The sequence below is a fragment of the Solanum lycopersicum genome, chromosome 7 (genome assembly GCF_036512215.1).
Source record: "Solanum lycopersicum chromosome 7, SLM_r2.1".
Lineage (NCBI taxonomy): Eukaryota > Viridiplantae > Streptophyta > Magnoliopsida > Solanales > Solanaceae > Solanum > Solanum lycopersicum.
The window spans coordinates 54345750-54360115 of NC_090806.1; the positions used below are offsets into that span (position 1 = coordinate 54345750).

The 14366-nt window shown below is 30.4% G+C and overlaps 1 protein-coding gene across 1 annotated transcript; it reads right to left on the reverse strand.

The window, feature by feature from the left end:
• Positions 1–2617: 2617 nt before the first annotated feature.
• On the reverse strand, positions 2618–6575 carry LOC101247938 (thermospermine synthase ACAULIS5-like). Its single transcript, XM_004243895.5, has 10 exons — positions 6419–6575; positions 6272–6338; positions 6074–6168; positions 4727–4829; positions 4295–4383; positions 3787–3949; positions 3639–3714; positions 3441–3499; positions 3211–3350; positions 2618–2904 (listed from the first exon to the last, which is right to left on the reverse strand). The coding sequence occupies exons 1-10, from the start codon at positions 6523–6525 to the stop codon at positions 2844–2846; spliced, it is 960 nt and encodes a 319-aa protein (XP_004243943.1). The 5' UTR covers positions 6526–6575; the 3' UTR covers positions 2618–2843.
• Between the last annotated feature and the right edge of the window lie 7791 nt (positions 6576–14366).

Here is a 14366-nt window from a genome sequence, read left to right on the forward strand (position 1 = left end):
GTGTGTGTGTGTATATATATTTCTTATATTTAGGTCTTCCGCTAAGTTAAGTAAGCCTAACCAAGTGTCCGCTCGAGGACAACAATAGTCATTGAGTGTCAGCCACGCCCAGTGTGTAAGCTCGGGGAGTTACATGAGAGAAACACTTACCTGGTTCAACTCAACTCAACATAACTGAACTGATTTCAATATAAAAATAAACATAAAAATAATGTTGATGTATATAAAAAATACAAATAATGTTGATGTGTATAAAAATATAAAATTTTGATGTGGGAGTTTCTCTAATCGACAATCATCACATAAGAGCTATCATGATTATACAATATTTTGCCTCACGCTGTCAGGACTGTTCTATACCTTGCAATGAGCATAGAACCTGAAATACTGAGTGGATCCACTAGTCTAGGCACTAAAGGAATCATCTAAAAAGTATAACCCTTTTCTACCCATGGTGGCTACATGGTTTATGGCGACTCGGAGTTTTCTAAACTCTCCCTCATATCAGTGCTTAATAGTACTCCCAAATTATATTAGCTCTTTATGTTCAAAAACATAACTTCTTTCTATGGTTTGAGATAATTTCTCAAAACTTAACTCAAAGATTATCTTAGAAATCTCAATTTCTTCTCTTTCTTAAGTGTGAAAACATTTACTATGTACTAACAAAACTTGCTCAAAAGCTCTTTACTAAAAAAACTAGTTCAAAGAGAGTCAAACACCAATAATTCAAAGGCTTTTTACTTAAAACTAACTCAAAAGCTCTTTTGGAAATTAAAGTTTCCTTACTTTTTTAAATGTGAAAACATTTTAAACTCTTTGGGAATATATCGTTCCTGTATACTTTTGAAGAAATGAACTTCGACTTTACTCTTTACTGAACTCAAAATTTAAGTCTGGAAACAAAGTTAAATCATTTGTAAAAGACTTTTGGAAGATTCTAAGAACTACTCTTGACTTGGCTCTTAACTTCTCTTGACTTGACTCTTAACTTCTCTTGAATTGAATTATGGATTCAAGGATTGAAATTCAATTTGTGATAGGAAAGATCTCATGATGTTTAGGAGTGATTCTAGATAGTTAATTGTGAGAAACGATCATGAAATCATTGTTGGGAATCTACTCCGCGACGTGGAGATAAATTAAAATATTAGGTTGCGGAATAACTTTTGAGGCAGAACGCTCCGTGACTGCTCCAAGACGCAAACACAACTTTTTCAATCCTGAGAAACAGATTCGCGATGTGGTCCTGGTACCCAGATTTGCCCGACTTGTTCCTTCTTCGTTAATTTGCCTAAATTCGGTTTTTCTTCTCAAAATCTCTTTAGATTCAGATACCCAGCATATGTACCATGAATCTAACTCAGAATAACACTAAAACTCGACGTAAAGATTTCAGAAACTTCTCAATTCAGCCCAATTCAAAAAAAAAATCAAGAACACCATTCAAGATTCATCAATTTTTCAACTTTCTAGAACGAACTTCGCTGAAATAAATATGTTTGGCGGCGTGGGTGAACGAACTCACGACTCACATACCTCTTTAGGGATCAAACCTTGTCAAAATTCACTAGCTACACCTTCAAGAACAACGAAGTTTGCTCTTTCTCCTCTTTTCTCCTCTTGCATTCTTTCTCCAAAAATTCTAGCGTAAATCTCTATTTGCCTAAACTGAACCAATTCAGTTTTCACCTTTAATTAATTCACCAAAATGATTTAAAATAATATGGTATTGAAAAGACCATAATACCCTTCCAAAATTCGGATTGGATTTTCCTTATTCAAATAACCCAAGTTTCAAAGGGCATATCTCACTCATAAGAACTCGGAATCGCAGAAACTCAGCAGCGTTGGAAAGATTTGTTCCAAGATCTTTCCTACGATATCAGGAAACGCACGTAACTCTTCATGAGCTAGGAGTTATGATCATTTGAAATTGACCAAAAACTCAAACTCAAACTTAACCAAGTTTCCTTTTTTTTTTTTCCAAAAAAAGTTGACTCTTTCTAATTCTACCTCTTTCTAGTTGTGGGGTGTTACATATGAATAGTCTTCACCTATTCGTTTGCCTTCAATTTTAGTCACCTCAACCTGCTTTATGTAAGAAGTAAAATCGAGACAATTGCAAAGGAAACATTTTTCTTCAAGTAGGAATTTTGTAAACATATCAGCTGATTAGCTTTTAAAATCCTCAAATTCTAATTAAAAAATCAACATTTTCAACATGATCTCTAATAAAATTTATATATGATATTAATATGGTTTACCTTTGAATGATGCACAATATATTTAGACTGATGATATTAGTATTAGCATATTTCACTAGTATTAGCAGTAGCACAATTTATGTAGAATGATGATGTCGACTGTATTGTTGTCATCCAAGACATTCTGGAAATGGTCGTTTTCTTTCTTCAGTGAGCTCATCCCAAGTCCAAGCAAGTCCTATATATGACTTGGAATCTCTACAGAAAACTCTAAACGCTGAAAAGATCGCTTGTCCGATGTACAAATTTGTGAAAATATTTTGTGTATTTTGCATGGATACAACGTAACAAATTAAATAAAAAGAATTTTGCCGCTAATAATACAAATGTCAATATATTCTACTTAGTAATAATATAAATGACCAACACTCTTTATAAATGTCACTAAAGATTTTAGTGACTCTGGATACAAGAGTATCAACTTAATTACCGCTAAATATTGTTGCGACAACAAATATTACTGCTTAAAGAAAAATTTATCATCTGTTAGCGCATAATATATATATATAGAGAGAGAGAGTTCATAGAAACTAACTAAATTTTTAGACTTTATTGGTAGATGTCAGCAGCAAGCAATCAATTGCCATGGAGGGACTTGTCATTCTCTTCTGTTAAAACATTAGTCTCATTCATGAGCCTGCAACAAGGAAAGTAAAAAATAAAAATCAAATATACATATTTATTGCAATTTGTACTAAAAAACAATTATGTTGTCAACAATGAATCAAAAGATTAAGTACCCCTTGATTTGAATTATTTATATTGTCAAATCACTTACGTAAATTACAACTCAAAAATCCTTAGTAAACAAATTAGTAAAGTAATATATAACCTTTGAATGTTTTTAACAAGTAAGCAAATCAAAATATACATGACATCCGATTATATATCCAAAAAAAATATTTTAAATTATATAAAGTAAATTGGAAATATGGAGACTTACGTTATATGAAGAGTCTTGTTCATAATGGTAAAAGCAAGCATGAAAGCAGCATCAATAAATTGCAACTCTGATCCTTTAATCCTCTCTTTAATCCTGTTGTTAATTACCTCAGCATCTAGTTTCAATGGTTGATCTGAAGCCTGTAGGATAATTAAGCTATTGATTATGAATTCAATTGATAAATTAATTAAGGGATAGACTAATTAATTATGGAGTTCAAATTGACTAACCAAAACCCATCCACGTGTATCAGCCAAAGATGGAACATGAGCGGTGTAAGCTATAACATCTGCATGACAAAGATGGTGTAGTAATATTTACGAATTATTACTTTGACATATTCGTGTCTTTAGTTTAAGAACAGAAGATTTAAATAAAAAAAGTTCTTAAATTTCATAACAAATCAAAACGGAGAGAATAGTATTTACGGTTGAAGACTTGTTTAGCAGTATTGTAAACTGATGAGAAAAAGTCTTGATGTGAGAGAACTCCAGCAAAACCAGCCTGCAAGAACAAGTAGCAATAATTAATTAAGTTAAATTACTTGTTAAGATGAAATTAAAGAAGCTAATTAACCTGAGTGACAAAGATTCCATTGTGATTAAGTTTGGGCTTAATAATATGTTGGTAAAAAGATTTAAGGTAAAGATGATTGCAAGGCCCTCCTTCCTTTGGATCAGATAAGTCTCCAACTATCACATCATACTTATTATACTCATCACTCTTCTCCAGCTCCACCCTGATGCACAAATATAACAGGTAAATAAAATCAAAATAAATTAAAAATTGACTTAATTTTTTTTTAAAAAAAAAAAATCTAATTAGTGGTGTGATTTGACTTAATTTGGTATTGAAAAGGAAAAATCCGAATATACTTGAATTGGTTTGGTTTGATTTGAACTAAAATAACTTAATCAAGAAGATTAAATCAATCCAACACATTATATATACAATTTATTTGATTTTCTGAAAAATTCGATCCAAGCTGTCCTACGAAAAGTTACAGAGAAAAGCTTAGTTAAAATATTTTTTAAGATTTTTTTTTATATTATGATTAGACAAAAACAGATGATTTTAGGCTTACTTGGCATCATTGATGATGACATGAAGCCTACTATCAGCAAAAGCTTCTTGATTTGCCACAAGGTGTTTGCGGCAAATATTCACAACTTCCTGCAAATACACAATATTATTCCTTGTTACTACAAGTTAAATTTTGCAATACTGTTATAACAATTTGATCTTTGTTAGAATTATGTTTTTATGTTATATTTTTTACTTCTTTATAATAACATTCTATCTATATGAATAGGAGTGACATTAATTATAATGGTACATTTTTTGTAAGATTATCTCTATCGTATACAAAGGTATTTTATAAAAAAATATACTATGTATAACAAATTTTAAAAGAATATGTATGGTAATTATCACTAATCTTATGTACATAGAAAATTTCTAAGTATGAATATATAAAGGAGGAAAAGAAAAGGTAGGTTTTAAGAGATATAATTACTTGATCAATATCAGAGATGACAACTTTGAGAATGTTGTCATGTTTAAGAGCCTCTCTCGCAGCTGACCCTTCTCCTCCCCCCATGATAAACACTCTTCTTGGACTGCTCATTATTATATCCACAATTGAAAGAGAAAAAAAAATGTTCATGGAGCAGAAAAATGAAAAACAAATTACAATTACCAAGGGTATTAATGGAATAAATAGGATCTCTGTCTATCATTAAGTAAAGTTAAGCATATTTTTTTGACAAAAAGAGTTTTCCTATTTAATGAGTCTTAATGTTAGTGTCTGAGTTTTAATGATCGGCAGCTCTTTATTGCAGAAAAATAAGAACAACCCTTAAATCAAGCCATAATTTATCTTGTGTCTAACTCTATTTTTCAAGCGGTGATTTACCTTGTGTCAACTCTATTTTAAGGAAATTGGACTAAGATCCATCATGAATCTCAATTATCATAAATGTATCTTGTGTCGATTCTATTTTATCATTTTCTACTTTATAATTTCTATAGGTATATTGTTTCATCTATTAGTCTAGTAGAAAATAAAAGGAATTGGCAATTATTCACCCCACCCTTCTTTGTATTTTCAATTGATATCAGCATATCATTGCAAGGTACTCTCAAAATGAAGCTGTTGATACGTTCTATATCAATTCCAGTTTTAGCATTTTCAATTTCAGTACTTTCTAATTTTTTAGGTGTATATCATATTGTTAACTATTAGATCATATTAATCATCAAGAAAATAAAAAAATAAAGATAAAAAAGCAATTCACTCCTCCTCCCTCCTCTTGTCCAACATTTCATATCAATTCTATTTTAGCATTCTCAATTTCAGTATTTTCTAATTTTTGTAGGTATATATCATATTGTCAACACTACTAGATCCGGGTCGACAAGAAAAAAAACAATTTACTCCTCCTCCCTCCTCTTGTACAACATTTCATATCAATTCTATTTTAGCATTCTCAATTTCAGTATTTTCTAATTTTGTAGGTATATATCATATTGTCAACATTACTAGATCCGGATCGACAAGAAAAAAAACAATTTACCCCTCCTCCCTCCTCTTGCACAACATTCCATATCAATTCTACTTTAGCATTTTTAATTTCAGTACTTTGTAATTTTTGTAGATGTGTATTGTATATTATCAACTACTAGATCCTATTAATCAACAAGAAAATAAAAAGAAGACAATTCACCCCTCCTCCCTCTTGCACTTTCATCGAGTATCGAACATCAAATTAAAAATTAAAAAAGCAATCAAATTAAAAATTAAAAAAGCAAAAACAATGTACACTAGCCAGAGACATAAAATTAAAAGAGATGAGTAGTATACTTGTCGTGAAGCAAGAGAGCAGGATGAATCAAGCTTTCATGGTATATAAACTCATCTTTTTCAGCACTCTGCATTTTTCCATCTATCACCAAAACCTACATAAAAATTAATATATACACATCACACACAAAATATTAATTTCTTAGAAAATTCTTAAAAAAAAAAAACAGCATACAAAAATTTCAATAGCCAACTAACCTTTCCAAAGTGCTTTGTGTCTAAAAGTGTCACATCTTGAAACTTGGTGGTTGCTTTGTACAAGACACTACAACATTTGATGGTTACACTTTTTTTTCTTTTACAAATTAATTAAAATCTTTATGTACTTTACAAGTGTTTTATTACCTGTTTATGGCTAAAGACCATTTGAGATCTACTCCAAGAGACTCTTCAAACCACTCTACATTCTTTGCATTTGAGTCAGCAATTTCATTCTCAATTGTTTGCTCCATTTTTCAATTAAAAAAAATAAAAATGGAAGTCCTCTTTATTATTTGGAGCAATATGCTATAAGCTCTACTTAATATATATTTTGAGATAGATGTCAAAGTTTGTATTGTATTTCAAGTTTGTCTTTGTATTTAAATGAATGAATAGGAAGATTATATAAAATTTAATTCCTTTTTGAATTTTGAAAGTCAAGTCAAATATTTTCTTTATGAATTAATTACTTTATTCAATTCATTCCACACTTCAATTAATCCTTGAAAAATATTGATGTCTATAATTTAACTATAAATTTTGAGGGCATGAGCAAAGAATAAATTGAATGTGTCCAACCTTATTTTGAATTTGGATAAAGACAAAAAGATACACCTATTATTTGGTAAATAGTTTTAAGAAATTATCCTAAAAAATTACTCTATATATGCTTACGAGTGATAACATATTCTATTAAATCTTTTTTTAATTTTCGTAGATGAGAGAAAATAAAAAGTTTCGAACTTTAATTTCGAATTTTACAGTTATCAAGATAACTTTCTTACTTTAATTTTGAACGTATATGTCAATCAAAAATGTAATTATCTCACACAATATTTGGAGTCCCAAACTTCTCTCCATAATTTCATAGTCTCAATTTAGGGATTTATATTTACTAATTGTGTGTAGTTACATTTTCTTTTTTGCTTCTTCTTCAACTTTGTTTTGCTTCTTCTTCAAGCAATATTCTCAATTTACGCTGTTTATTGTTGCTTCTGTTGGGAAATAACTTTAATTTTTTACAATAATAGTATTTAATAACTTATTATTTAATAAAATAATAATCGTGAAAATAAGGTGAAAATAACTATAATGATAGAATATAATATTAATGTATAAAATTAATATTTGAGTCGTGTTGGACACTGTCCTAAGAAACCATCTCAACAGTGTGAAATATTTTCCAGAATTAAACAAGCACTTCTCTATATTAAATAGAGGATACGGAAATCAACAAATTAATACATTAGCAAGTTATTATAGGATTAATAGAAATTACTATTAAATTAGAAGAGGATAAAGAATAAAGGAGAGAACGAGAGAGTGAGAGAAACAACAAAACAAAGAAGTATTAATTGTATATTTTTAGAGTGAAAGTTAAAGCCTATTTATAGGCCAAAAGGTGAGCTCCAATTTTGACAAGTATCAAAATTGCTTCAAGAGACAACCAGCCAAGTTATTGTTTCAAGAGAAATAACCGGCCAAGTTGCCATTTCCCCAAGCAACACAAATCCTCTCAAACACCTTAAAACAATTTATCTCAAAAAAAAAAACATCTTTTGAAATAAATAAAATATTTCATATATTATGCTTACAATTCTTCACTTATTTCAAAAGATTTTATACGAAGAAAATATAACTTACTGGATTTATAAGATAAAATATAATAGATTTGGTGTCTTTCGGACAATGAACCAAACTTAGATCGATAAAATTTAATTTACAGAATTACCGGTGAAATATCATATTTCTATGAATCAATAATTCTTATTCTAAATCAAAGTCTTTACTAATCACATTTTGTCCACAGTAATTTTATTATTCAACGCGATTTTACGCCAATAGGCAATGAGTGTGTCTAGTATTCATGAGAGATCCAGAGACTAGGAGCGGTCACACTCCACTTCTCATATAGGTGAACTCATCAAGTGTATACTGCTTTAAATACATCTTCTTTAATTAAGGACTTTGAATTCATTGAAAGTTAATAATTCATCTCTCATTTTTAGTAGCAGTTTCAAACACTCTCGATTAGTGCACGCAGCGAATATCGACTTGTTATTAATTACTCATATGAACCTACTTCATGGGATCTACAATCACATAGGTTGTGTTCCTATGTCTAGTTACTATCAATTGGTCTTAAACCCATTTCTATTGAGGTGTGAAGAATTAATTTTCATTCTGACTTCATGGTACCATAATTCAAGATTCCTCTCAAATATTTCATCTGTCTATTCAACGCATACTAATACTCATTATTGGGAGTATGAGTATATCTACTCAATCTATAAATAGCATAGGCAATATCACGCCTAGTAAATTTAATCAAATACAATAGACTTTCAATAATTTGAGCATATTTAGACTGAGCAACTGGTTCACCATAATTCTTTTTCAATTTAGAGATAGCATCATAAGGAGTTGCTACAAGTATCACCTCAAAACATTCAAACTTTTTAAGAAGTCTTTTCACATAATGTTATTGTGACAACATTATACATCTTTGCTCCTTATTACCTTAACTCCCAAAATCATATTTCCTTCATCCATATCTTTCATATCAAAATTAGTAGACAAAAATAATTTAGTACTATTCACAATATTTAAACTTGTACCAAATATAAGCATCTCATCAACATATAAACATATTATCACATAATCATTGTCTACAATTTTGGTATAAACACAATTATCCACTTCAACTGAGCTAAAAATATCTTTCAACAAGACTTGATATCTTTCATGCCACGGTTTAGGAGCTTGTTTTAGGCCATAAAGAGATTTAATTATCTTGCAAACCTTATTTTTTTGTCCAAGAATAATATATCCTTCAAGTTGAATCATATACATTTCTTCTTCTAAATCACCATTTAAGAGAGATGTTTTTACATTCATTTGGTGAATAAAAAGCTTGTGAATAGATGTTAAGGCAATTAAAATTCGAATAGAGAAAATTCTGATCACTGGTGCAAAAGTATCAAAATAATCAATATTTATTTTTGAGAAAATCCTTTTGCTACTAACCGATCTTTATATTTATCTATAGATACATCAGGATCAAGTTTCTTTTTGAAAATTTATGTACAACCAATAGGTTTTGCACCAAGAAGGAGGTAAGTCAGTCAAAATCCATATTTTATTTTTCATAATTGAATCAATTTTAATTTTTATTGCCTCTTTCCAAAGCTTAGAATCTGAAAAGTTCCTCACTATTCGAGGTGTTCTCATGATAGGTGCATGAGAAATTTTATCACTTAATGAAAAAATATATTCAAAAATTCAGCATCATTTGTTTCAATAATAGTATTGCAGTCAAGCACATCAGTTTTCAACACAAGAAATCCATATGTACCACTATGTTCAGCATATACAATAAGCATGCAATCAGTAGTTTTAGAACCTGTTTTTCTCTTTTTGAGGTTCAGGCAAAAGAACTTTAGTAAGACACCCTCACACATTTAAATATTTCAAGTTATGCTTATAACCTTTCCACAATTCATTAGGAGTTTTGTCTGTTCTTTTATGAGGAATTCTATTTTGTAAGTGACATGCATATAATATAATTTTACCCTATAATTTGTCAGGAGCATCAGAACTAATTAACATGGAATTTATCATTTCTTTTAAAGTTCTATTTTTTCTTTCAACTACTCCATAAGACTCAGATGAATATGGTCGGGTTACTTCATGAATAATTTTTTCTTTTTCACATAAAGCATTTAAAGATGGGAAAAGGGTCAAATATGCTCATAAACTATTTGAAAAGGTTTAGAGATGCCCTCTGTTTAAAGTTTGGCTCACTGATGCCCTCGCCATTCAACTTTTGGTCCAAATATGCCCTTATGGGCTTTAGTTGTCATGTTGGACATATCCAACTCATTTTTTATTTCTTTAAATGTCACATGGAATTGTCATGTCATTTTAACTTTACCACATAACACTTATATGAAAATGGAAAGATATTCGGACTCATAAACACCTAATATGACCCATAAATCAACCCCCTTTTAAATAAATTATCCAACCAATTTTCAACATTTTTGTTTAATTTTTATTTTTTCGATAAATTCCAAAAATGAGTAATTGATTAATAAAAAAATTAGGAAAATATGAAGAAAAAAAAGTAGAAAATTAATGCAAAAAAATCATAAATAATTATAGAAACCTTAAATTCAATTTAAACACTTTTTTAAATTTTTTATTTTTTTCGATAAATTCCGAAATGAGTAATTGTTTAATTAAAAGTATTAAAAAATATAAAATTAACGCCAAAAATTAAAAAAATAAATATAGTAACCTTAAATTCAACAATTTCAATATTTTTTTAATTTTTAATTTTTTTGACAAATTCAAAAATGAGTTTATTAACAAAAAATATAAAAATTACGCAGAAAATTTCACAAATAAAAAATAGGAAAATATGAAAAAAAATATAAAATAAAAAAAATTATTTGTGAATTTTGACGTATATATTTTATTTTGTTTTCATATTTTTCCCTTTTTATTAATAAATTACTCATTTTTGGGATTTATCAAAAAATTTAAAAAATTTATAGATTGAAATGTTAATATATTTATTTGTGAACTTTTGGCGTTAATTTATATATATTTTTTCATACTTTTCATATTTTTTATTAATCAATTACTCATTTTCGAGATTTATCTAAAAATAAAAAAAAATTAAAAAAATTGAAATGTTAGATTTAAGGTTACTATATTTATTTGTGAGTTTTTGGCGATAATTTTTTTTTTCATATTTTCCTATTTTTTATTAATCAATTACTCATTTTTGGAATTTACCGCAATAATAAAAATTAAACAAAATTGTTAAAAATGGGTCGGATAGTGAATTTAAAAGGAGCTGATTTATGGGTCGGATTAGGTGTTTATGAGTTCGAATATCTTTCTATTTTCATATAAATTTATGTGGTAGGTCAAAATGACATGGCAATTCCATGTGGCATTTAAAGAAATGAAAAATGAGTTAGATATGTCCAACATGGAATCTAACGCCCATAAGTGAACCATGTTAGGATAAAAAATAAGCAGGTATAAACGCGGAAGCTAGCAAAGCAAACCTCAAAAGACCACGAGTAAGAAGGCAACTTGAAATATACCAAAAGACACAAAAATTTAACGTGATTTGGTCAATCGACCTACGTCAACAAAGGAGATGAGCGACTATAAATATGAGAGTACAAAATACAGAGAGAAATAACCTCAACCAATTCACTCGGAATACATGGGAGGTTCACAAAAGTGATAACATATCAAGCTTGTGACCCACAAATTCTCCCCCTAACCAAAAACTCTCAAAGCCTTTAAGACTACATTGTGAATGCTCATTAAGTTAGAAGGAACATGTCTCTATTTATAGAGTCCTAAACCTTTTCCTACCAGAAAAGAATTAGTCAATCCAAAACCTTTTCTAAAAGGAAAACCTATTTATGGTAAGAAATTTAGGACAAACAAAACCCAACAAATCTCCCCCTTGGCCTGAATTTCTAACAAAATAAATTTGTCCACCTTCTTCACTTAATCTTCAACAACTTGCTTCTCCTCTCCATAATCTCCTTTGCAAAATTTATGTCTCAACAAAGAGAACCTCTCTGAAACAATTTCTCCAACAAAATTCTTCATTACTGTCAAAAAAGGTTGCAGCTAGAACTACACCCTTCAAGATGAACACATCTTTCTAACCTGGTTCAATCATCGATTATCGAACCACTGAACCTGACTCCGTCATTGAATCTGGCTTTGATACCACTTGTTAGGACCGGAAATAAGCAGGAGTAAATGCGGAAGATAGCAAAGCAAACCTCAAAAGACCACGAGTAAGAAGACAACGAGAAATATACCAAAAGACACAAAAATTTAACGTGGTTCGATCAACCGACCTACATCCACAAAGGAGATAAGCAATCCACTATAAATATGAGAGTACAAAATACAGAGAGAAAAAACCTCAACTAATTCACTCCGAATACATGGGACGTTCACACGTGTGATAACCTATCAAGCTTGTGACCCATAAATTCTCCCCCTAACCAAAACTCTCAAAGTCATTAAGACTACATTGTGAATGTTGATTAAGTTAGAAGGAACTTTCCTCTATTATAGAGTTCTAAACTTTTTCCTACAAGAAAAGGATTAGTCAATCCAAAACCTTTTCCTAGAAGGAAAACCTATTTATGGTAAGAAATTTAGGGCAAACAAAACCCAACAAATCTCCTCCTTGACCTGAATTTCTAACAAAATAAATTTGTCCACCTTCTTTACTTAATCTTCAACAAGTTGCTTCTCATCTCCATAATCTCTTTTGCAAAATTTATATCTCAACACAGAGAACCTTTCTGAAACAATTTCTCCAACAAAATCTTCATACTTGTCAAAAAAGGTTGCGGCTAGAACTACACCCGTCAAGACGAACACCTCATTCTAACCTGGTTCAATCATCGATTATTGAACCACCAAACTTGACTCCATCATTGAATCTGGCTCTGATACCACTTGTTAAGACCGGAAATAAGTAGGTGTGTTAAATGAAGAGGTTAGAAGAAAATCTCAAGACACATCTTCACATTCAGATGTTCTATATACAGAAGATCGAGGGAGACATAAGACAAGAGATCCGAGGAGTAGAGGTAAAAGTAGAAGCAAGTCAAAATTCAAGAATCCAAATATTATATGTTATCATTGTGGAAAGAAAGGACATATTAAAAGATTTTGTAAACAATTGAAGAAAGATCTTAAAGAAGGTAAAAAGAAAGAAAACAATGAAAATGATGTTGTTGATGTTGTCCAAGATGACCTTCTTTTCGCTTGTGATAAAGACGTCATTAATTTTGTATCTCAAGATACAAGTTGGATAGTAGATTCTGGAGCCACATCACATGTCACACCAAGAAAATATTTCCTTTCATCTTATACTTCTGTTAACTCTGAGGTGTTAAAGATGGGTAATGCTGGTGAGGTTAAGGTGTTTGGTGTTGGCACTGTTTGTTTGAAAACCAATACTGGTTCAACGTTAGTCCTTCAGAATGTCAAGCATACTTCAGACATTCCAATAAATTTGATCTCTGTAGGACAACTAAATGATGATGGCTATCATAATGACTTGTGTAATTGTCAATGGAAGCTCACCAAAGGCTCACTGATTTTAGCTCGAGGAAGAAAACATTCAAATTTATACGTGACACAAGGATCGTTTCTTGATGACTTTATAAATTTGGTGGAGAGCAAGACTTTATCAGAATTGTGGCACTAGAGGCTTAGTCATATGAGGGAGAGGGGGATCACCTGCTTTGCTAAAAAAAATTTGTTTGCTGGTATGAAACAAACAAAGGTGAAAAGATGTGTTCATTGCTTAGCAGGAAAACAGAAAAGAGTTTCGTTTCACAGTCATCCTCCTTCAAGAAAGTCTGAGCTATTGGAGCTAGTACACTTAGATTTGTGTGGTCCTTTCAAAGTGAAGTCAAAAGGTGGTGCACTTTACTTTGCTACTTTCATTGATGATCATTCTCGCAAGATTTGGGTATATCCATTGAAATCCAAAGATCAAGTGCTTGATATGTTTAAACAGTTTCAAGCCTTATTTGAGAGACAAACGAGAAAGAAATTAAAATGTATTCGCACTGATAATGGTGATGAGAATATTGGTCCCTTTGATAACTACTGCAAATCGCAAGGAATACGTCATCAGAAGACTCCTCCAAAGACTCCTCAATTAAATGGTTTGGCAGAGAGGATGAACATAACTTTAGTTGAGAGAGTTAGATGTGTTCTTTCAGAGGCTAAACTTCCAAATTCTTTTTGGGATGAAGCACTTAACATTGTTGCTTATGTTATCAATTTGTCTCCTGTTGTTGCTTTGGATGGTGATGTTCCAAACAGAGTTTGGTTTGATAAGGATGTTTCTTATGATCACTTGAAATGTTTGAGTGTAAAGCTTGTGTGCATGTTCCAAAAGATGAGAGGTCGAAATTGGATGTTAAAACTAAGCAATGTATCTTTATTGGTTATAGTCAAGATGAGTTTGGATATCGCTTTTATGATCCAATTGATAAGAAACTCATTAGAAGTCGTGATG

What these genes read in the sequence shown, in the direction of transcription:
- LOC101247938 (XM_004243895.5), bottom strand. Translation starts at nt 6,525, where the DNA reads ATGGAGCAAACAATTGAGAATGAAATTGCTGACTCAAATGCAAAGAAT. An exon ending in GCTCTCTTGCTTCACGACAA is followed by an intron (nt 4,830 to 6,073) that starts GTATACTACTCA and finishes AATAATGAGCAG; the next exon opens with TCCAAGAAGAGTGTTTATCA. An exon ending in GTCATCATCAATGATGCCAA is followed by an intron (nt 3,950 to 4,294) that starts GTAAGCCTAAAA and finishes TTTGTGCATCAG; the next exon opens with GGTGGAGCTGGAGAAGAGTG.